The sequence below is a fragment of the Bufo gargarizans genome, chromosome 4 (genome assembly GCF_014858855.1).
Source record: "Bufo gargarizans isolate SCDJY-AF-19 chromosome 4, ASM1485885v1, whole genome shotgun sequence".
In the NCBI taxonomy this organism is placed as follows: Eukaryota; Metazoa; Chordata; class Amphibia; order Anura; family Bufonidae; genus Bufo; species Bufo gargarizans.
Window position 1 is genome coordinate 425,244 of NC_058083.1, and position 25,571 is coordinate 450,814.

The following is a 25,571-nucleotide window of genomic DNA, read 5'->3' on the forward strand; positions in this document are numbered from 1 at the left end:
AGAATATATCCGGTGAGCTGTGATGTCACTGCTGTAGAATATATCTGGTGAGCTGTGATGTCACTGCTGTAGAATATATCTGGTGAGCTGTGATGTCACTGCTGTAGAATATATCTGGTGAGCTGTGATGTCACTGCTGTAGAATATATCTGGTGAGCTGTGATGTCACTGCTGTAGAATATATCTGGTGAGCTGTGATGTCACTCATCCTCCATCTCACATGAACATGGGTTGGAGAAGCCGTGACTTAGACTTATGAACATATAATCTACTGTTCGATGTGGAAGAAGCAGACACACGGTTATTTCCAGGGGCCCCTCAGTGAACAGACATTCATACCCTGTCCCCCTACTCCCTCGGGGGCGGGCTGATACATCCCTGGTCAGATCATGTGATGAATTCCTGCCCTCTGATTGGTCACAGATAAAGTTTGAATTTGTATTTGTTTACAATTTCAGTTTTAATAAAGATACAAAAATCTGGAAATATACAGAATTATTCCGGAGACGTCCTGTCAACCAGCGCTGACTCTGGGATGTCTATCGGCTGCGTCCTGCTGACTCTGTGCTCTCCGCCACTCGTTTCCTTCCCGGAACATTGAGAGAAGATTCAATGGCCGCCCGGATACTCTCGGATGACTCGAGACGTGTCCTGGCCTCCGCCACCGGGCAGTTACGCAGCAAACTCACAATGGCTGCCGGCAGCACCTGTACAGAGGAGTGAACATGTGACTGCTGCTGCCTTCCAGCAACCAATCGTAATTGAGAACTCAAATTACACTCACAGCTGAAATCACAATTCTGCTGTCTGGCAGTAGCCTATTCCCCTCTCCCATTGAGATAACCATGGGGCCAAGGCTGAGCATGTACGTGTATGGTGGAGGCGGCAGAACACATTCACCCAGCAGCCTTCACGGTCCGTCTGATGTCCGCCATCCGTCCACTCATTCTATATAGTGCCATATGCCAGCCTGCTGGTGCCACCCAGGATCTCCAGACTGGTGGTGAAGGGTTTTGGTGCCTTCTTTCCAGCTGCTGTTAATAATCTATCGCCTAAGATTTTTGGCACAGAAAGACTGCTGAGAGTGGAGGAGGAGGAGGTGCATGTCTGGACACAGAGACTGGCATTGTTATTTGGAGTCAGCAAGTGGCTGTGTTATGGAGTACTAGGGTTTACTGACACTGTGGTGGGTACTGTGGCTGGAGGGCACTGTTATGGAGGTACTAGCATTGTCACAATTATGAGGCACTGAGGTTTATTGTGGTTGACTGGCACTGCTGTAGGATACTGCAGCAGGTAGATACTGTTGTCGGGAACTGTTTTGAGTTTACTGATGTTTATATGGTATCTTGGCTGGCACTGTTATGTATGGTACTGTGACTGCTTGGCACAGTTCAATGGTACTCTGTCTGATACTGCTATGGGGCTACTGGGGCTGACACTGCTGTAGGGTACTGTGACTGGCTGGAAGTGCTGTACAGTACTTTGTTTGATACTGCTATGGGGTACTTTGCTGATACTGCTATGAGGGTACTGTGACTGGATCTAATGTAGGCTACTGCTGAAGGCTGGAACTGCTGTACAGTACTCTTTCTGATACTGCTATGCGGGTACTGGGACTGGCACTGCTGTACAGTATCCTGTCTGATACTGCTATGCGGGTACGGGGGCTAGCACTGCTGTATAGTATCCTGTCTGATACTGCTATGCGGGTACGGGGGCTGGCACTGCTGTACAGTACGGTCTGATACTGCTTTGAGGTAACGGGGGCTGGCACTGCTGTATAGTATCCTGTCCGATACTGCTATGCGGGTACTGGGACTGGCACTGCTGTACAGTATCCTGTCTGATACTGCTATGCGGGTACGGGGGCTGGCACTGCTGTACAGTACGGGCTGATACTGCTTTGAGGTAACGGGGGCTGGCACTGCTGTATAGTATCCTGTCCGATACTGCTATGTGGGTACGGGGGCTAGCACTGCTGTATACTATCCTGTCTGATACTGCTTTGAGGGTACGGGGGCTGGCACTGCTGTATACTATCCTGTCTGATACTGCTATGCGGGTACGGGGGCTGGCACTGCTGTACAGTACGGTCTGATACTGCTTTGAGGGTACGGGGGCTGGCACTGCTGTATAGTATCCTGTCTGACACTGCTATGCGGGTACTGGGACTGGCACTGCTGTACAGTATCCTGTCTGATACTGCTTTGAGGGTACGGGGGCTGGCACTGCTGTATAGTATCCTGTCTGATACTGCTATGCGGGTACTGGGACTGGCACTGCTGTACAGTATCCTGTCTGATACTGCTTTGAGGGTACAGGGGCTGGCACTGCTGTATAGTATCCTGTCTGATACTGCTATGCGGGTACTGGGACTGGCACTCCTGTACAGTATCCTGTCTGATACTGCTTTGAGGGTACGGGGGCTGGCACTGCTGTATAGTATCCTGTCTGATACTGCTATGCGGGTACGGGGGCTGGCACTGCTGTTGCATACTGCAGATGGCTGGATAAGGTCCCTCAGTATGTTTTGCACTGTTATGGGGGACGGCTCCAGTAATGGTCCCAGTTTGTGGCCCAGGACTCTCACCTTGTCCCTGGACGTTGCGGCTCTGATGTGCTGTGAAATCTCTGTGTTCCTCATCTGCTCGGTCTGTTCCCCGTAGATAGACTGAAGCAGGGTCTCTGTGCAGTGGGTCTGGGGGTGCCCGCTCAGCCGCTGTATGGTAATGGGGTACACATATATTATACAGAGTATTAGGTGCAGGTATCTCCGCTGTGTTGTCACATCCGACCCCTCACCTGCAGCACCGACACAGCCCTCTGGAAGTGCTTGGAATTGCAGATTCTAAAATCCACAATATAGTTTCGGTAAATCTTCCCTTTAAGAACGTGAGCTCCGCTGGTCACCGTGTCCAGGATCCACTTACTGCTCAGCTCCCGCTGGAACTTCTGACAAGAGTAAGGGAGAACAGCCTGCTTACTGACAACAGTAATGGAGAGCAGCTTACTTACTGACAACAGTAATGGAGAACAGCCTACCTACTGACAACAGTAATGGAGAACAGCCTACCTACTAACCAGAGCCTGGGAGAACAGCCTACCTACTGACAAGAGTAAGGGAGAACAGCCTACCTACTGACAAGAGTAAGGGAGAACAGCCTACCTACTGACAAGAGTAAGGGAGAACAGCCTATCTACTGACAAGAGTAAGGGAGAACAGCCTACCTACTGACAAGAGTAAGGGAGAACAGCCTACCTACTGACAAGAGTAAGGGAGAACAGCCTACCTACTGACAAGAGTAAGGGAGAACAGCCTACCTACTGACAAGAGTAATGGAGAACAGCCTACCTACTGACAAGAGTAAGGGAGAACAGCCTACCTACTGACAAGAGTAAGGGAGAACAGCCTACCTACTGACAAGAGTAAGGGAGAACAGCCTACCTACTGACAAGAGTAAGGGAGAACAGCCTACCTACTGACAAGAGTAAGGGAGAACAGCCTACCTACTGACAAGAGTAAGGGAGAACAGCCTACCTAATGACAAGAGTAAGGGAGAACAGCCTACCTACTGACAAGAGTAAGGGAGAACAGCCTACCTACTGACAAGAGTAAGGGAGAACAGTCTACCTACTGACAAGAGTAAGGGAGAACAGCCTACCTACTGACAAGAGTAAGGGAGAACAGCCTACCTACTGACAAGAGTAAGGGAGAACAGCCTACCTACTGACAAGAGTAAGGGAGAACAGCCTACCTACTGACAAGAGTAAGGGAGAACAGCCTACCTACTGACAAGAGTAAGCGAGAACAGCCCATCTACTGACAAGATCTTGGGAACACAGACTACCTACTGACAAGATCTTGGGAACGCAGACTACCTACTGACAAGATCTTGGGAAAACAGCCTACCTACTGACAAGATCTTGGGAACACAGACTATCTACTGACAAGATCTTGGGAACACAGACTACCTACTGACAAGATCTTGGGAAAAGACTACTGTACCTACTGACTAGGACATGCAGTATAACAAGGAGAGCAGCCTATATTCTGACGTGCTTTTAATATGTCCACCATCCTCAGGGTCTAGAACTTTCATCACCAAACACTCCACCCAGTTGGTCCCCCTCTATCTCTTTTGGTACAGATAGTGGACTTGGAGGACTATACCTGGATGAAGGCTCCCTCATACTCCAGGAAGAGGATGGGCCACGTGATGACGATGGGGTTCGGAATCATCTTCTTGGTTGAGTTCTATAAGTGAAGATACATAATGACATCACTGACCCTGTATCTGGGGGCTGGGCTGGGACAACCTCTCAATCGTTTCGAAGACGTTTTTGATAACACAGAATACAGTATAATCTGTGGGCGGAGTCACATTGTAAAATGGCTGCAGAGGTGAAAATCATGGACCAGCTAAGTAACAGGAAGTTATAGGAGGTCGACGGAGTCTGCAGTACAGGGCGTGACATGGTTAATGGTGCTGGACATGTGGAGGGAGGGTTTAAACCTAAGGTCACCCAACTCAACATGGTCATCATATCTGGCACTGGGTCACCTAGTACTGACCAGTAATAATGTAGGTGGCACATCCGTGGCATACTGACCGGCAGGTACTGTCCTGCGGTGGCGTGGCATATGGCATGGATGTTTGATGTCTTCTCCTTCACTAATTCCACCAGTTTCTCCACCTCAGTGACTTCATCTGAAAACAGAAAGAGAACTGAGCATGTTCACGGGAAATAGCGCCATACAGAGCTGGGAATAATGTGGGTCTGAGACCCCCAGCAAATCAACCCCCACCACATCCTGTGAGCTCCTGGGTCAAGAGCTGGAGAGCGGGGATCTTCACTTACCATCCATAGTGAACAGGAAGACAATGGTGTCTGTCTCCGACACTGACGGGAGGACGCTCTTCACAAAATCTTCATGTGAGATGGTGAATTGTGGGCCCTGGAATGAACGAGAAGGTCACTGACCACGAGAGGTACAACGTGGAGGCTGATGGTCCCTGGTCAGTGTCAGTCAGGAGGATCTCATTAGCAGATAGCATTAAGGTGTTTTCTGCCAATGCTCCGAGGATAACCACAGGCGGCAGCAGGCTGGCTGTCACTGGCTGTGGCTGCCCGCCAACACTTCCACAGGCTTAGGCCTCTTTCATACAACCGTTTTTTTTCCTTCCGTTTATGGGCCGTTTTTTTGCGTTCCATATACGGAACCATTCATTTCAATGGTTCCACAAAAGAAAAGGAATGTACTCTGTATGCATTCCGTTTCCGTATTTCAGTTTTTCCGTTCCGTTGAAAGATAGAACATGTCCTATTATTGCCCGCAAATCACGTTCCGTGGCTCCATTCAAGTCAATGGGTCCGCAAAAAAAAAAAAACAGAACACATACGGAAATGCATCCGTATGTCTTCCGTATCCGTTCCGTTCTTGCGGAACCATCTATTGAAAATTTTATGCCCAGCCCAATTTTTTCTAAGTAATTACTGTATATGCCATACGGAAAAACGAAACGGAAAAACGGAACAGAAAGGTAAACACAACGGAAACAAAAAACGGATCAGTGAAAAAAGCCTAACTGTTAATCTCCAGTGTGTAAACATCTGCCTATCACAAGGAGGTCCTCAGGGACTCATCGGCAGGTTTTCCATATCTAATTCACTCACCAGCGATGTCAGCTCCCCCTCCTGGTTCTCCAGAGTGTGGTATCCTCCATTAATGAAGCCCCGCACGTCTCGCCAGTCTAGGAAGAGGAAGAGGGAGGGTCAATAATCCCCTACATGAATACCCTACACCACCACCGGGGGCAGTACAGATACCCTACACCACCACCGGGGGCAGTACAGATACCCTACACAACCACCACCGGGGGCAGTACAGATACCGTACACAACCACCATTGGGAGCAGTACAGATACCCTACACCACCACTGGGTGCAGTACAGATACCTTACACCTCCACTGGGTGCAGTACATATACCTTACACCTCCACTGGGTGCAGTACATATACCTTACACCTCCACTGGGGGCAGTACAGATACCCTACACCATCACTGGGTGCAGTACAGATACCATACACCACCACCAGGGGCAGTACAGATACCTTACACCTCCACCGGGGGCAGTACAGATACCATACACCACCACCAGGGGCAGTACAGATACCACACACCACCACCGGGGGCAGTACAGATACCGCACACCACCACCGGGGGCAGTACAGATACCGCACACCACCACTAGGGGCAGTACAGATACCGCACACCACCACCGGGGGCAGTACAGATACCGCACACCACCACCGGGGGCAGTACAGATACCGCACACCACCACCTGGGGCAGTACAGATACCCCACACCACCACCAGGGGCAGTACAGATACCGCACACCACCACCTGGGGCAGTACAGATACCCCACACCACCACCGGGGGCAGTACAGATACCATACACCACCACCAGGGGCAGTACAGATACCGCACACCACCACTGGGGGCAGTACAGATACCCTACACCACCACCGGGGGCAGTACAGATACCCTACACAACCACCACCGGGGGCAGTACAGATACCGTACACAACCACCATTGGGAGCAGTACAGATACCCTACACCACCACTGGGTGCAGTACAGATACCTTACACCTCCACTGGGTGCAGTACATATACCTTACACCTCCACTGGGTGCAGTACATATACCTTACACCTCCACTGGGGGCAGTACAGATACCCTACACCATCACTGGGTGCAGTACAGATACCATACACCACCACCAGGGGCAGTACAGATACCTTACACCTCCACCGGGGGCAGTACAGATACCATACACCACCACCAGGGGCAGTACAGATACCGCACACCACCACTGGGGGCAGTACAGATACCGCACACCACCACCGGGGGCAGTAGAGATACTGCACACCACCACTAGGGGCAGTACAGATACCGCACACCACCACCGGGGGCAGTACAGATACCGCACACCACCACCGGGGGCAGTACAGATACCGCACACCACCACCTGGGGCAGTACAGATACCCCACACCACCACCAGGGGCAGTACAGATACCGCACACCACCACCTGGGGCAGTACAGATACCCCACACCACCACCGGGGGCAGTACAGATACCATACACCACCACCAGGGGCAGTACAGATACCGCACACCACCACTGGGGGCAGTACAGATACCGCACACCACCACTGGGGGCAGTACAGATACCGCACACCACCACCGGGGGCAGTAGAGATACTGCACACCACCACCTGGGGCAGTACAGATACCGCACACCACCACCGGGGGCAGTACAGATACCGCACACCACCACCGGGGGCAGTACAGATACCGCACACCACCACCGGGGGCAGTACAGATACCCCACACCACCACCAGGGGCAGTACAGATACCGCACACCACCACCTGGGGCAGTACAGATACCCCACACCACCACCGGGGGCAGTACAGATACCATACACCACCACCAGGGGCAGTACAGATACCGCACACCACCACCAGGGGCAGTACAGATACCGCACACCACCACCGGGGGCAGTACAGATACTGCACACCACCACCTGGGGCAGTACAGATACCGCACACCACCACCTGGGGCAGTACAGATACCGCACACCACCACCGGGGGCAGTACAGATACCATACACCACCACCAGGGGCAGTACAGATACCGCACACCACCACCTGGGGCAGTACAGATACCGCACACCACCACCGGGGGCAGTACAGATACCATATACCACAACCAGGGGCAGTACAGATACCGCACACCACTGGGGGCCGTACAAGATAGAAATTCTGAGGGGTAAGAGCCACAGATTACCTGCCACGTTGTTTGTGGGTCTCTGGGGCTCTAACCGTGACAGGCACAAGGTAACCATGACCGATGTGCAGTGTGAGTGGTCGTCGCGTGTGCTGTCCGTGTAATGTGTAGCAGTGCACCGTGTGTACACCGTATTACATGTTGTGATCCCAGGCCCCCCATCTCACCTGCGTTATAGGAGGGAGCACATTCCACGGCGTCCATGATCCCCACCAGTCCCAGCGTCCCCCAGCCCAAGAGGTACAGGTGCCCCTTCTTCTGGAGACTGAAACAAGACATAGTCAGTAGTGAGGGTCAGTGTGGTCACCAGCCCAGAGACACAGGGGCTACACATCACTCTGGTCAGCTCTCTGCTTGCTGTCACTGAATGGAGTCTACATTGTTCGGCTGCTGATCTGATAACCTGTCCTGTTCACTTCAGGTATCAGAGCATCACATGAGGTTATTACTATATGGAGGAAATCATGGGCATTCACATTCACTGACAGCAAGCATAAACAGTGAATGATTTAGGCACAACTTTACTGACCAATAGTGCTGGGCGAGCATACTCGGCCGAACACCATTTTGACTCGAGCATCGCGATGCTCCGCACATCGCTGTGCTCGGCTGAATACCGCGTGTGCTCCAGCGCGATGCTCGAGTCTCCTCCCCGCACGTTTGTTACGCAGCCAATAAACGTGCAGGTAAGTACTGCCCAAGTACTGCCCATACTGTAATGCCGTAGCCATGTTGGTTACTGGCATTACAGTGATTGGCTGGCCGGAACGCGTCATCGGGTGCTATATAGCACCCGATGACACGTGGTTCGGCTCAGTCTTAGTCAGGGAGAGCTGCAGCAGAAGGGACAGATAGTGTAGGGACAGGAATTGTTTTTTTTTTCTATGCAGGGTTTAGTGTTGAAAGGTGTTAGACACCCAAAAGTCCTTTTAAGGACTATTCTTTTATCTGGCTGCAAAATATATGACCAGGTGGTCAGTTGGATTGCAGCAGATAATGCTTCCAGTCGGTTAAGCACCACCCTGTCTTCCACAAAGTCCAGTCTCAGTAGACAAGAGTCTGGTCAACAGAATCCTCACCCTGATACTCCTTCCACCCACCATGGAGAGTCTAGGCAAACAAGTGATCCCATACTCGGATATTCCGAGGAGCTCTTTTAATCGCCATTCCTTGATTTGGGCCTCTCGCCAAGCCCGCTTGAAGAGGGACATGAGGTGATAATGTGCCCTGATTCCCAAACTCTTGAGCATCCACAGTCAGAAGAAGATGACGGTGGGGAACGGCAATTAGTGTTTCACGAGGTGGATGATGATGATGAGACACAGTTGCCAATAAGTCAACCGCAATTAGTGTCTCAAGAGGTTGATGATGAGGATGAGACACAGTTGTCAATAAGTGAGGTTCTTGTTAGGTCAACAAGTCAGGAGGATGAGCAGAGTGAGGAAGTGGAAGAGGAGGTGGTGGACGATGAAGTCACTGACCCAACCTGGGAAGGTGGCAAGCCGAGCGAGGACAGCAGTACAGAGGAGGGGGGGATCCGCAGCACCGCAACAGGCTGGAAAAGGCAATGTGGTGCTTAGGGGACAAACAGCACACCGCCGCAGAGCTGTGGCAGGAGATAAAGGACCAGACTGAGCTGTGGGTCTTGCCACTCCACCTACAACCAGGCATGGTTGTGTCTGATTAATGGCCGTAACTTGGTGGCGGCTTTGGAGCTCAGCAAGCTCACACACATACCATGCCTAGCCCACGTGTTCAACCTAGTGGTTCAGTGGTTTCTCAAAACCTGCCCCAATTTGCCTGAGCTACTAGTGAAGGTGCGCCGCGTCTGTGCCCATTTCTAAAAGTCATCTACAGCTGCTGCTGGTCTGGCAACACTGCAGCAGCGCTTGAAATTGACAGCTCACCGGCTGTTGTGCGACGTGAGCACGCGCGGAAACTCCACGTTCCACATGTTGGCCAGGCTTTGTGAGCAGCAGAGGGCAGTAGTGGAATACCAGCTGCAACATGGTCGTCACCTTTCAAGTCAGCTGCCACTATTCACAAGGGAGGAGTGGGCATGGATGTCTGACCTTTGTGAGGTTTTACGCAACTTTGAGGAATCAACACATTTGGTGAGTGGCGATACCGCTATTATCAGCGTCACCATCCCACTTCTGTGTCTACTGAAATGCTCGCTGCTCACAATTAAGGCCGACGCTTTGCATGTGGAAGAGGTGGAAATGGGGGAAGACATTACACAGGGTGATAGCCAGACCACCCTCAGTTCATCTTCTCTGCACAAATTGAATGATGAGAAGGAGGAGCAGGAGATTGTTGCCTCCGCTACAGAGGGTAGTACCCACAGCAGGTTTATTCCATCTGTTCAGCATGGATGGGTAGAAGAGAAGGTGATGAGGACAGTGAAATCTTGCCTGTTGGGACTCTGGCACACATGGCTGACTTCATGTTAGGCTGCCTTTCCCATGACCCACGCGTTTTACGCATTTTGGCCAACACCGATTACTGGTTGTTGACCCTTCTCGACCCCCGCTACAAAGAGAACTTCTCATCTCTCATTTCTGTGGTTAAGTGGACGAGCAAAATGGTGCAATACCAGAAGGTCCTTGTGGAAAAATTGCTCCAAAAATTTCCAGTTGACAACGCTGGCGGCAGAGTCCGTACTTCCTTGGGCAACCGAGGAGGGGAGACGAGGGGAACACACAGCAGTTCCAACAGAGGCAGGGCAACACTCTCCAAAGCCTGGGACAGTTTCATGACACCCCGCCAGCAACCTCACCCTGAAGCGCGGCCTAGTGGTACAAGGAGGGAAATGTTTTGGAAGATGGTGAAGGAATACATAGCAGACCATGTCAGTGTCCTCCTTGATCCCTCTGTGACTTACAAATACTGGATGTCTAAACTGGACACGAGGCGCGAACTGGCGCTTTACGCCTTGGAGGTGCTGGCCAGCCCTGCCGCCAGCATTTTGTCAAAGCGGGTATTTAGTGCTGCTGAGGGCATATTAACAGATAAGCGCTTCCGACTGTCAACTAAAAATGCTGAGAGATTGACTCTTATCAAAATGAACAAGGCCTGGAATGCCCCTGACGTCTCTACTCCACCAGAGGAAAGTGGGTGAACATAAAGGCACTTTAAATGTGTTGTTTATAATGTACTGAATACACTGTATTCCCTGCACCCCTTCCACCACAAACAAGGTACATAGTTCAATTTCTCTTTTCTCATCCTCCTCCTCCATCATATCAACATGCTTATTAGGCTGCCCTCGCTCCTGAGGTTTTAGATGGTCAGATCAGCAAGCCCTTGCTCCAAATGTTTTTGAGGGTCACCAGCAGGCCCTTGCTCCAAATGTTTTTGAGGGTCACCAGCAGGCCAGCAATCATAATTTTTAAAGGGTGTGTATGATGCCCTCTTTTATGTGTAATACAGGGTGTATTGGAGTGCCGGTTCCTTGTAATTTTTGGCAGCCCTTTCACTTAGTGCATAGGATTTATGAGTGTAGGAGTCCCACTAACTGAACAATTGTACCACAATGTGAATGAGGCCCTCCATTATGGTATATACAGGCTGTATCGGAGCGCCTCTTCCTTGTAATTTTTGGCAGCACTTGTACTTTATATACAAGTAAATATACAGGAAAGAATGTTTCCTAACAATGTTTCCTCTAAAATTGATTTTATCTTCAGTTTGGTGCATATTATTGTCAGTCTGGAAAAGTGGCGTACTACTCGGACAACATCGTTCCCAGCAGCGAACCAGACACCCTCCTCTCTTCAGAGCAGGGGCTGCCTGGTTTAATGCTCTGGTTCTCCCATTGACTTCCATTGTGCTCGGATGCTCTGTAGAGCACCAGAGCATCCCAAAGTTTTCTACTCGAGCACCCGAGCACTTTGATGCTCGATCAACACTACTGACCAATAATGTGACTATTGGTGCTACCTGGTGGTCTGTGATATAACTACACAGGAACAGAGTTTATAATGCTCTCCTGCCATCTGGTGGTCTGTGCTATAACTACACAGGAACAGAGTTTATAATGCTCTCCTGCCATCTGGTAGTCTGTGCTATAACTACACAGGAACAGAGTTTATAATGCTCTGCTGCCACCTAGTGGTCTGTGCTATAACTACACAGGAACAGAGTTTATAGTGCTCTGCTGCCACCTAGTGGTCTGTGCTATAACTACAGCAGGAACAGAGTTTTTTGATGCTCTGCTGCCACCTGGTGGTCTTTATTATAAATACAGAAGGTTCATAGTTTATGACTCCCTGCTGCCACCATCTATCGTTACACCAATGGGCACTGGGACATCTCTTCTGCCATCTGGCTGTCAATTTTGATTACTGCACAAGTATTTTTACAATCGGGTGTCTCATTACCTTGTAGCTGATTGCTTGACAAGCGCAGCAATCTTCTTGCTTTGGGAGTAGGTCACCTTGTGTGCTCTCTCGTACGTCCTGAGAATTTCCAGCAGACACCTGCACATAGACAGAAGATGCTGTGGCATTCTAGAAGGCTGGTAGACATTACTCTCTATTAGCTTGACATTAGGCTGTGTAAAGTGACATCACTTTGGGGCACAGTCACTTGTACCATCCCAGGAGGCCTCACACATGATACAGAAAGAGCACTCCCCTCACTCACTTCTCTGTCACCTCTACTTTAGAGCTGGCCTTGTGCGACACCAGAAACAGGGTTTCCAGAAGGATCTTGGTTGCACTTCCACCCTTCATGCGCGAGGAACCACAGAGACCTTCAGGCTGAGACACAGAGAGAAGAAATTCATGAGTGTATGCTTTGAGACTGACAACATTTTATTTAGCTGGAGCCACTAAACACAATGCTAGCATCATAAAATTTACTCTATGCATTTTATTTCTAGACTTTATGGTGTCCAATATGGATTCTCTTGACGTAAAAGCCAAGGAGAGAGTATTATAATAAGAGAACCACTGATGGCTTGCAGATATCAGGCTGTTATGTGGACCCTGGCAATGTGGACAGAATGTGAATTGCCACATGTGCATGGACAGACGTGAACCAGAAGACTGGGAGGTGAAAGTCTGTAGGTTGTGTGCACTTACCCCCACTGCCGGATTCAGTATGAATGCCCTCTGAGAATCCTGGAGGTTCTGCATCTGCTCTGCCACCTGCCTGAATGTGGAGTTCCAGCCTTCAATCTTGTCATTCCTGGGTAGTAATATTACTGATGAGAACCAAAAAAAATCTTCTGCGGCCACTTGACTCTGGTCACTTCACCCAAACTATGCCCATTCACTTTACCCAACTCAACCTTGGTCACAAACCCACCTAAGAGTGGTTTCACCCAACCCTGCTCACGTCACCTAATTGACCCTGGCCACTGCACCCATGTGACCCAAGTCACTTAGCCACCTCACCCTGGCCACTTCAATCACTTAATCCAGGTCACTTCACCGCTTGACAATGGCCAGTGCACCCACTTGACTCTGGTCACTTCACCCCCTTGAGACTAGTCACTTCGCCCACCTGATTCTTGTCATTTCACCCACCTGGCCATGGAGACTGGATTAAACCCTACAAGGACTGGCAGGAACACATCCAGGTTCTTCATGCAAAAGTCCAGCTGACCTGCGATGAACGGAGCCTGTAGAGATACAGACATGACTAAGAAGTGATCATCAAGAGCTCACATCAGGTCACCAGATAATGAGAACTATCACCTCATAGCAGCTTTCAGGTGGACTCCAGGAGAATGGACATGTGGAAATGTAGTGGACATGTAGGGTGTACGATTGGTCTCTACATGATGGGGTAGCTGGTGATAGCCAGAGGCCAAGTGCGCTGGTTGTCAGGGGGTAACAACAAGCAGCAATACTTTGGCCAGGGTACTTAGATACAGAAGTGGGGTAGTAAACTGAACTTTTACTCTGAGTGAAGGGAAAACCAGCTCAACATTACATCTATAATCCACTCACTCAAGAGTTGGGTTCAACATGAACCATGACCAAACCTATTCAACATCGCTGAGCATCCAGTAAACAGGGAATGTTGGGAGGAGCACCCCCATAATTCCTAGAATTCATCGCTCAGGCTCTGTTGTGGCCTTGGTCCTGGATCTGGTCAGAGATGTAATTCATCATTAAACGTGAGGATGGAGATGGCTGAATACTCACAGACAGACTGCAGGAGATCCCGATAAACACGACCTTCTTCTTTCCTTCACACACCTGGAAACACATGAATGTTCAGAGAATGAGATAGAAGTAACAACGGGGGGCAAGCGAGACATAAACCAGAAAACTGAGCAAGACCAAGGGTCAAGAGGATGAAAAGGTGGAGGAAAGGACATGAGGACAATGGGTGATGATATGAGGTAACACACAGGATGAGGATGAAGTAAGACTGGAAGTCATTTATAACAAGCCTCACTGCTCTGGTATTTGATGTTTCTTCCCCTTATGTATCATGTGATATAATGTACAATATAATGCACAGGGTGACAGACTGATCGCGTGAGACACGTGGATGCTGTTTTCACGTGTCTCACACTTATGACCACTATTAGCGTTTCATTATGATTAAATATTGCAGTTTCTGCTGTGGCCACTAGATGTCAGTCCAAAAAGCAACTCAAAGAACCACCTAATCTTACAGCCTGCAGCAAAAGCACAAGATTATCACATTTTTCAGCAGTGTTGAAACAGTTAATAATGCTTCTGTACTGTCCAAGCCAAGACGGGCAGCATTGGCAGTGACCGTGGTAGGTAATCTACTGCCAACTGCAGGTGACCCAGTCTCAATGACCGATGATCTGCATGTCCACCTTGAACACCCTACCTGCAGGTCGGTGATGGTCCATGAATACCCTGCACATTATACATGATACCCAGCTGCTGTATGTGGCAGCCTGGTGGTCACTTACTCTCTGCAGTTCCTCCTGTCCACGGGCAGGGTTGTCCTCAGGTGCTTCCTGCGCTGTCACAACAGATCTGCAGATACAATAAGTTACTGAAAAGTCTCACCTCTGCCAGAACAAACAATGAATTCCACGTCAGCGCGTCCTTCCTATCTGATAGGACTGGAAATCGATGTAAAACTGCACCCACCTGTCCCCTCCTGCTATTATGTAGGTATAACACGGGATCTGGTGGAGTCCTTTCATCAGACGGTTGAAGGAATTCTGCAGAATCAGATAAAAGGAGTCATCTGAGACCAGAAGACAGTGAAGAATGAAGAATAAGAGGATATTTGGGGGGGGGGGGGGGCAAAGGGGTGGCTTACTGGTCAGTGTTCCACCATATATCTGACCAGGGACAATGTCTGTTGTCTTCTATATGTATGTTCCCTATGCTCCTGTATTTTCTCCAAAACTCCTAAATATAATTGACTCAATGATCTTCACCATCATGTATGGTTCTTGAGATTTGAGGTTGCGTGTCTCCATTGAGAACAGAGACCCATGAGAATCCCTGTACAGCCCTCCAGAACTTGCCACCACCAGGGTAAGCCATAGAGGAAACCTGTATGGGACCGTGGTGCTCAGATGGAAACTGGAAGCTCTGGCAGTGCTGGAAATACCCGTACATTACTGGTACATGGCCAAAGACAATGTTGCTAAATGAGACATCCACCTCTACTGTTTGGTGTTGGCAGTGGGAGCAGATGGTGAAATGTCTGTGGAGGGCACCAGCAAGCATCTCTGTCCAGGGTTTTTAAATGCAGGCAGAGAACTGAACTGATTCCCTGGTGAAAAATGGCATGGCTACCAGTGTGCATGACTGGATATGAAGAGCCATGGTGTCCACCACATGTGATGGTGAATGAGAAGACAGGGACTCACCGCAAGCAGTAACGCCAACCGCCCAGACGTGCCGCATCCACTAAGAACTATGAGGCCGTCTGCTGGATTCTGCAAGATGTAGGACAGGAGACTTATCAGACACTTCCCTTGGGACAGCAGTATATACTATGTACAAGACATCTTCTATCCAGCCATTATTACCTCTATGATCTGCTGCACCTTCTTAGCAATGTCTGCCACTGTCTTCAGGATGGACTCGCTGTATAGTCTCTGGGGAACACAGGGTTAATGTCACTCTTCCAATATGGTCAATATGTGGTAGCCGCAGTAGATAATTATATCAACTTATCTCTATAAGAGTAAAATCTTACCGACCAACTAAAACAATTATCTTATGCTTCTAACAGAAGCAAGGCACATATTTATCTTGTGTGTCTCATGGTTTTCTTATCTCCGGTGTCATTACTCAGAAGAAATAAATTTCCCAATGTTACCTCTCCCTATCCTATTTCCTCTATATTTTGTCATTCATCATCACCTTTGTGAAATTCTCTTGGGCTTCACCTTACCCTGTTTCTTCTCTCTCAACTCTGTTTCCTCAACCCTGGTGCTCCACTTGCATGCTCTCCCATCCCTGACCTCCTGGTTCTTTTCTCGTCCCATCCTCTTGTCCACTCCATCTTTTATGCCTTGGTACTCCTTTTTACCTCATCCTTTAGCTCTTCTCTCTTCCCTCACCCACTAGAACTCCCCACCTCTTATGTGAATAGTGCTGTCTCTATCTCACCCTTGTTCTCCTCTCATTCCTAATCCTCTTGGCCTCCCCATCTCTTGTCCATGGTTCTCTCTCTGCCTCAGCCCCTGATTTTCTTCTCATCCCTTTGAAACCCTAGTCTCTCATGCCCATGTTTATTTCTCTCGGCCTCAGACCCGGATTCTCCTCTCATCCCTCTCTTTGACCCCCTATCTCCCATGACCATGATTCTCTCTCAGCCTCATGCCCTGATTTTCCTCTCATCCCTTTGGTCCCCCTATCTCTCATGACAATGGTTTCCTTTATAAAAGTCTTGTCCTCTTATTTTCCTCTCATCCCATTGGTCCCCCCCATCTCTCATGGCCATAGATCTCTCTTTAAGACCTCATCCCATGATTCCCCTCTCATCCTTCATCCCTTCGGTCCCTACATCTTTAATTACCATGCTTCTCTCTCTAAAGGCCTCATCCCCTGATTCTCCTCATCCCTTTGGTATCTGCATTTCTTATGACCATGCTTCTCTACCTAAGGCTTCTCCCCTGATTCTTCTCTCATCCCTTTGGTTTCTTCATTTCTCATGACCACGCCTCTCTCTCTAAGGCCTCGTCCTCTGATTCTCCTCTCATCTCTCATCCCATTGGTCTTTCCATCTCTCATGACCTTGCTTCTCTCTCTAATTCCTCCCCTGATTCTTCTCTAATTCCTTTGGTCCCCTCATCTATCATGGCTATTGTTCTCTCTCTAAAGCCTAATCCCCTGATTCTTCTTTATTCCTGCATCCCTTTGGTCTGTCCATGTCTCATGACCATGCTTCTCTCTCTGAGGCCTCCTCCCCTGATTCTTCTCTCATCCATTAGGTACCTCCATCTCTCATGACCATGGTTCTCTCTTTAAAGGCCTTATCCCTCCAATATTCATCTAATTTCTTTGGACCCCCCATCTCTCATGACCATGGTTCTGTCTCTCGAAAGGCCTCATTCCCTAAATTCTCCTCTCTTTGGTCCCAGCATCTCCCATGACCATGGTTCTTTCTCTAAAGCCTCCTCCCCTGACTCTTCTCTCATCCCTTTGGTCCCCCGATCTCTCATGACAATGGTTCTCTCTCTCTCTAAGGCCTTATCCCCTGATTCTTCTTTCATCTTTTATCCCTTTGTTCTCCCATCTCTTATGTCCCTTAGTTCCCTCTCTTGGCCTCATCTCATGCTTTTACTTTCCCAGTATCCACCTGGTAGTTAATGATGGTCTCATCTTCCTCCTGGAAGATCTCAGCATCGCAGTCTCGGAGTAACTGGACCAGTGTGTTTGGGTCAGCTTTGTCCATTTCTCTGGTAATAGGATTGGACTTTTCACTGATGGGCAGAGATTCCTCGTAGCCAGCCAGCTAGATAGAAATATGACCAGGAGACATGTCATCTATGAGCTCCTCCCCCCTTGCAGATTTCTTTATAGCACATAATATACATTTGTCCAGCTCATATATTTACCTCCCATTTCCCAGGGTCTGGAGTGTCAATGATGTGCCTGTATTTGCGGGTCCCTCTCATGGCTGTGATTTGATGGGGTCTCTGTAAAAATTACCCACTCAACAGGGTTACAGAAAATCTGGAGTTTAGAAGATTCTTTACTAATAATGATTATAGTCTGAACCCCTTCCTCCAACGAAACATGTACCTCAGTAATCCACGATATCACCCCTTCCTCCAAGAGAACATGCACCTAGTAATCCAGGATATCATCCCTTCTTTCAAGAGAACATGTACCCCAGTAATCCAGGATATCATCCCTTCCTCCAAGAGAACAAGCACCCCAGTAATCCAGGATGTCATCTCTTCCTCCAAGAGAACATGTACCCCAGTAATCCAGGATATAACCCCTTTCTCCAAGAGAACAAGCACCCCAGTAATCCAGGATATCATCCCTTCCTCCAAGAGAACATGCACCCCAGTAATCCAGGATATCATCCCTTCCTACAAGAGAACATGTACCCCAGTAATACAGGATATCACCCCTTCCTCCAAGAGAACATGTACCCCAGTAATCCAGGATGTCATCCCTTCCTCCAAGAGAACATGTACCCCTGTAATCCAGGATATCATCCCTTCCTCAAAGAGAACATGTACCCAGTAATCCAGGATATCACCCCTTCCACCAAGAGAACATGCACCCAGTAATCCAGGATATCACCCCTTCCACCAAGAGAACATGCACCCATTAATCCAGAATATTACCCCTTCCTCCAAGAGAACATGTACCCCAGTAATCCAGGAGGATGTCATCCCTTCCTCCATGAGAACATATACCCAGTAATCCAGGATATCACCTCTTCCTACAAGAGAACATGTACCCCAGTAATCCAGGATATCACCCCTTCCTCCATTTGAAAATGCACCCAGTAATCCAGGATCCATCCTTTCTCCAAGAGTACATGTGCCCCAGTAATCCAGGATGTCACCCCTTCCTCCAAGAGATCATGTACCCCAGTAATCCAGAATATCACCTCTTCCTCTAAGAGAACATACACCCAGTAATCCAGGATATCACCCCTTCCTCTAAGGTTCCATTCATACATCCGTAGTGCATTGTGGATCCGCAATACACCCGGCCGGCACCCCCATAGAAATGCCTATTCTTGTACGCAATTGCTGCGGAAGATCGGGGCCACGCTCCGTAAATGCGAATGCACCCAGTAATCCAGGATATCACCCCTTCCTCCAAAAGAACTTGTATCCCAGTAATCCAGGATATCACCCCTTTCTCCAAGAGAACATGTACCCTATTTATCCAGGATATTACCCCTACCTCCAAGAGAACATGTACCCCTGTAATCCAGGATCCATCCTTTCTCCAAGAGAACATGTCCACCAATAATCCAGGATGCCACCCCCTACTCCAAGAGAACATACTCCCCAGTAATCTAGGATATCACCCCTTTCTCTAAGAAAACATGTACCTCAGTAATCCAAGATATCACCCCTCCCTCCAAGAGAACATGCACCCAGTAATCCAGGATATCATCCCTTCCACCAGGAGAACATACAACCAGTAATCCAGGATGTCATCCCTTCATCCTAGAGAACATGTACCCCATTAATCCAGGATACAATTCCTTCCTCCAAGAGAACATGCACCCAGTAATCCATGATCCATTTTTTCTCCAAGAGTACATGCACCCAGTAATCCAGGATATCACCCCTTCCACCAGGAGAACATACAACCAGTAATCCAGGATGTTACCTCTTCCTCCTAGAGAACATACACCCAGTAATCCAGGATATTACCATTTTCTCCTAGAGAACATGTACCCCAGTAATCCAGGATATCACCCCTTCCACCAGGAGAACATACACCCAGTAATCCAGGATGTTACCTCTTCCTCCTAGAGAACATACACCCAGTAATCCAGGATATTACCATTTTCTCCTAGAGAACATGTACCCCAGTAATCCAGGATATCACCCCTTCCACCAAGAGAACACACACTCAGTCATTAATTCATTCATATTGTTGCCCCTGGAGTTCGGTGGAGTCCTGCCTGTCGAGGAGATACTCACACAAGGTGCTGCCCGTCCTTTGCTCTGTCAGGTCTCACAGTCCCGGCTGAAGTCCCACAAAGTCTTGTTTTTCTCTTCTTATCAGATCAGCATTTTAATGATTAAACTTTTTGGTTAAACTTCAAGCGTCCTGAGTGAAAAACTGTGGAAAACAACTCCTCCTGGACAGCACAGAACGTGGTGCACCCCTCCTCCCTCTACGGCACACAATGTATGTACCATTCATTCCCCACCAGAACCAGGTTCTTTTTTTGGTTGCTTCTATAGACAGTTCTCAAATAATGCTCTACCGTGTGGTCTCTATACCGAGCCATATACTGTATAGGGTGGTCCAAAAGTATGGAGACACCTGAATAAATGGAAAACCGTGGTTGGGAATGCCAGAAGGTGGCAGATTTGTGGGGGCCGGTGTCCAACACAGTGGCCATTTTGAAAGCAGCCATCTTAGAACCAAGTCAAGAAGAGGGGGTGCATGTGACATAGGTATCTAATGAAGAATTCGACGAGGAATCCAAATCTGTGCCTCAATCTGATGAACCTTCATTCCTGCCACAGTTATCATCATTCCAATCTCCACTTTGTTACAGACACAGATATGGCTGCGAGATTAACACATGAGCAGAGGACAGGGACTGCGCTGATCTCCGGCGAGTGCAGCACCCCAGTCATTGCAACGGAATTCTACGCTCAGCACCCTAACCAACCATTCATCTGCCGTGGCACAGTTGCCAAATTTAGCCGTACAGGGTCTGTGTTGCATCTGCCAAATGTGTGTCCCGTTGCAATTGCTGTGACACCTATTCCGTAAATTCAACGTGACTTTCGGGATTGTCCTCATCGAGATGATGCAACAACTAGATCTTGCACGGCTGCCATTTGCGTGTAGCCGGTAACCGCCTGATGGTGGTTTGTCACATACGGCGGGTGCTACGCTGTGGGCTCTAGGACGGCCGTTGCTTCGTCTGTGGCAGTTTTGTTACGTCCACTTTTTGGTGAAATTTGGTAACTGTGCCATGGCGGGAATTAGAGAATTAAAGGCAAATTAGACCGAAGTTATAGAAAATGTGATTCGGCTGCTTCGCCGGATTTCACAAGGAAATTTGCTTCGTGACAAATTACTTAGTCACCAAGCGCATTTCTTTGTATGTAGCGGGCGCAATGACGGGGAATGGCGCCGCCAACCATCATTGAACCCCTCAGATGCCATGAATCCAATTTTTCCTGAAATTCGTATCGAAGTCCACTTTGATTCGCTCAACACTGGCGGAAATGGTGAATTTTCTGTAAGTGCTGCGAATTGCACGGTTGTCAGGCACATCTCCATCATGGAAAAGTTTTATGTGGTTTTTTTATATATATTTTTTTGCTGAGAACTTGATTCGACCTTTGATTTCACAATTGTTTACATTTATTTTCTTTGTACCTCTCCCGGTAGCGTCTCTCCTTGTGGAGCTTGTGCCGCCAATGCCTTGTGGGAAGAAGAGGAGCGTTCATTTATATACATTTGGTCAAACGGGTGCGATCACCAGATTTTGAGATTTATTTTCGGATTCGTGTCTGTGGGGATCCTGCTATACAACAGAGCAAGTCCCGGGGTGTGAATACTTTTTGAGAAGCAGGACATTCATACATCTGATGGTCACCGCCTCCTATTCCTGTGTCATTAGACCTGGAGGATCTCAGGTGCCTCACGCCTCAATACGGGAGGACAATTGCCCTTCACCCGGTGAATGGTGGCCTCACCTCTCACCTGGTTCCATCTCCATTCACACACAGTAAAGAGCTCCATGATGTCAGGACGTCTTATGCCAGTAATAAACCTAAACTGGGTGCTCCTCTCATATCCTAAAAGGGTTTATGTGTGAGGCAGACAGACGGTACCATCAGGGGTCATGTATGACACAGGGACATGGTGACATCAGGGGTCATGTATGACACAGACAGACGGTACCATCAGGGGTCATGTATGACACAGATACGTGACTCAGTGGGTGACCGCCTGTCCCTACACTTTATTGCAGTCTGTGTCACTGCCCTCTAGTGGTTGCTCAGCAGAATGCGCTTATTTTCCTGCTTCACGAGGACAATGACCTTTCCTCCAGCGTCATCCACATGACACAACGAGTCCCTGTGACCCTGGACCTGGCTGCAGTTCTGTATGATCTGCTGTTATTTCTGTCTCCTACGTCACTGAAGTCTGGAGAAGCTGTGAATACAGGACAACCTAATATTTACAGCCGACATTCCCTCCTATATCAGATATCATGTGGGGGGGGTCACCGTTTTGTGTCCATCAGCAGACTCCATTATTGTTAGATATTTTCTGCAATAAGATACTAACTCTAAAATAATGTGACCTGCGAGCACCGCCATCGCTCCAGGGACACAGCAGGATAGTGAACGCGCTACTGCATTCTGCAAACTGAAGCAAAACACGTATTTCCAGTTTCATGAATCAAGGGGTTAACTGGAGAATTAAGAGGAATTCATTTACACAATCTCCTGCTCTGATCTGCACAGCTCCTGCCCTTCTGTACTGATCTGCACAGCTCCTGCCCTTCTGTACTGATCTGCACAGCTCCTGCCCTTCTGTACTGTTCTGCACAGCTCCTGCCCTTCTGTACTGATCTGCACAGCTCCTGCCATTCTGTACTGATCTGCACAGCCCCTGCCCTTCTGCACTGATCTGCACAGCTCCTGCCCTTCTGTACTGATCTGCACAGCTCCTGCCCTTCTGTACTGTTCTGCACAGCTCCTGCCCTTCTGTACTGATCTGCACAGCTCCTGCCCTTCTGTACTGATCTGCACAGCTCCTGCCCTTCTGTACTGTTCTGCTCAGCCCCTGCCCTTCTGTACTGTTCTGCACAGCTCCTGCCCTTCTGTACTGTTCTGCTCAGCCCCTGCCCTTCTGTACTGTTCTGCACAGCTCCTGCCCTTCTGTACTGATCTGCACAGCCCCTGCCCTTCTGTGCTGATCTGCACAGCTCCTGCCCTTCTGTACTGTTCTGCACAGCTCCTGCCCTTCTGTACTGATCTGCACAGCTCCTGCCCTTCTGTACTGATCTGCACAGCCCCTGCCTTTCTGTACTGATCTGCACAGCTCCTGCCCTTCTGTACTGATCTGCACAGCTCCTGCCCTTCTGTACTGTTCTGCACAGCTCCTGCCCTTCTGTACTGTTCTGCACAGCCCCTGCCCTTCTGTACTGTTCTGCACAGCCCCTGCCCTTCTGTACTGTTCTGCACAGCTCCTGCCCTTCTGTACTGATCTGCACAGCTCCTGCCCTTCTGTACTGATCTGCACAGCCCCTGCCCTTCTGTACTGATCTGCACAGCTCCTGCCCTTCTGTACTGATCTGCACAGCTCCTGCCCTTCTGTACTGATCTGCACAGCTCCTGCCCTTCTGTACTGATCTGCACAGCTCCTGCCCTTCTGTACTGATCTGCACAGCTCCTGCCCTTCTGTACTGATCTGCACAGCTCCTGCCCTTCTGTACTGATCTGCACAGCTCCTGCCCTTCTGTACTGTTCTGCACAGCTCCTGCCCTTCTGTACTGTTCTGCACAGCTCCTGCCCTTCTGTACTGATCTGCACAGCTCCTGCCCTACTGTACTGATCTGCACAGCTCCTGCCCTTCTGTACTGATCTGCACAGCTCCTGCCCTTCTGTACTGATCTGCACAGCTCCTGCCCTTCTGTACTGATCTGCACAGCTCCTGCCCTTCTGTACTGATCTGCACAGCTCCTGCCCTTCTGTACTGATCTGCACAGCTCCTGCCCTTCTGTGCTGTTCTGCACAGCTCCTGCCCTTCTGTACTGATCTGCACAGCTCCTGCCCTTCTGTACTGTTCTGCACAGCTCCTGCCCTTCTGTACTGATCTGCACAGCTCCTGCCCTTCTGTACTGATCTGCACAGCTCCTGCCCTTCTGTACTGATCTGCACAGCTCCTGCCCTTCTGCACTGATCTGCACAGCTCCTGCCCTTCTGTGCTGATCTGCACAGCTCCTGCCCTTCTGTACTGATCTGCACAGCTCCTGCCCTTCTGTACTGATCTGCACAGCTCCTGCCCTTCTGTGCTGATCTGCACAGCTCCTGCCCTTCTGTACTGATCTGCACAGCTCCTGCCCTTCTGTACTGTTCTGCACAGCCCCTGCCCTTCTGTACTGATCTGCACAGCCCCTGTCCTTCTGTACTGATCTGCACAGCCCCTGCCCTTCTGTACTGATCTGCACAGCCCCTGCCATTCTGTGCTGATCTGCACAGCTCCTGCCCTTCTGTGCTGACCTGCACAGCTCCTGCCCTTCTGTGCTGATCTGCACAGCTCCTGCCCTTCTGTACTGATCTGCACAGCTCCTGCCCTTCTGCACTGATCTGCACAGCTCCTGCCCTTCTGTACTGATCTGCACAGCTCCTGCCCTTCTGCACTGATCTGCACAGCTCCTGCCCTTCTGTACTGATCTGCACAGCTCCTGCCCTTCTGTACTGTTCTGCACAGCTCCTGCCCTTCTGTACTGATCTGCACAGCTCCTGCCCTTCTGTACTGATCTGCACAGCTCCTGCCCTTCTGTACTGTTCTGCACAGCCCCTGCCCTTCTGTACTGATCTGCACAGCCCCTGCCCTTCTGCACTGATCTGCACAGCTCCTGCCCTTCTGTACTGATCTGCACAGCCCCTGCCCTTCTGTACTGATCTGCACAGCTCCTGCCCTTCTGTACTGATCTGCACAGCTCCTGCCCTTCTGTACTGATCTGCACAGCTCCTGCCCTTCTGTACTGTTCTGCACAGCTCCTGCCCTTCTGTACTGTTCTGCACAGCTCTGCCTTCTGTACTGATCTGCACAGCTCCTGCCCTTCTGTACTGTTCTGCACAGCTCCTGCCCTTCTGTACTGATCTGCACAGCTCCTGCCCTTCTGTACTGATCTGCACAGCTCCTGCCCTTCTGTACTGATCTGCACAGCTCCTGCCCTTCTTTACTGATCTGCACAGCTCCTGCCCTTCTGCACTGATCTGCACAGCTCCTGCCCTTCTGTACTGATCTGCACAGCTCCTGCCCTTCTGTACTGATCTGCACAGCTCCTGTCCTTCTGTACTGATCTGCACAGCTCCTGCCCTTCTGTACTGATCTGCACAGCTCCTGCCCTTCTGTACTGATCTGCACAGCTCCTGCCCTACTGTACTGATCTGCACAGCTCCTGCCCTTCTGTACTGATCTGCACAGCTCCTGCCCTTCTGTACTGATCTGCACAGCTCCTGCCCTTCTGTACTGATCTGCACAGCTCCTGTCCTTCTGTACTGATCTGCACAGCTCCTGCCCTTCTGTACTGATCTGCACAGCTCCTGCCCTTCTGTACTGATCTGCACAGCTCCTGCCCTTCTGTACTGATCTGCACAGCTCCTGCCCTTCTGTACTGATCTGCACAGCTCCTGCCCTTCTGTACTGATCTGCACAGCCCCTGCCCTTCTGTACTGATCTGCACAGCTCCTGCCCTTCTGTACTGATCTGCACAGCCCCTGCCCTTCTGTACTGATCTGCACAGCCCCTGCCCTTCTGTACTGTTCTGCACAGCCCCTGCCCTTCTGCGCTGATCTGCACAGCTCCTGCCCTTCTGCGCTGATCTGCACAGCTC

At 49.7% G+C, this 25,571-nt stretch overlaps 1 protein-coding gene across 1 annotated transcript; it reads right to left on the reverse strand.

Moving 5' to 3' along the window:
- Window positions 1-441: 441 nt before the first annotated feature.
- On the reverse strand, window positions 442-20,014 carry GCKR (glucokinase regulator). Its single transcript, XM_044292370.1, has 20 exons — window positions 19,948-20,014; window positions 17,881-17,961; window positions 17,622-17,777; window positions 15,844-15,912; window positions 15,682-15,750; window positions 14,948-15,021; window positions 14,764-14,830; window positions 14,015-14,068; window positions 13,391-13,485; window positions 12,944-13,049; window positions 12,504-12,619; window positions 12,239-12,337; window positions 8,024-8,121; window positions 5,680-5,756; window positions 4,864-4,960; window positions 4,615-4,712; window positions 4,175-4,258; window positions 2,806-2,955; window positions 2,594-2,722; window positions 442-707 (listed from the first exon to the last, which is right to left on the reverse strand). The coding sequence occupies exons 2-20, from the start codon at window positions 17,938-17,940 to the stop codon at window positions 540-542; spliced, it is 1,866 nt and encodes a 621-aa protein (XP_044148305.1). The 5' UTR covers window positions 17,941-17,961; window positions 19,948-20,014; the 3' UTR covers window positions 442-539.
- Window positions 20,015-25,571: the final 5,557 nt, after the last annotated feature.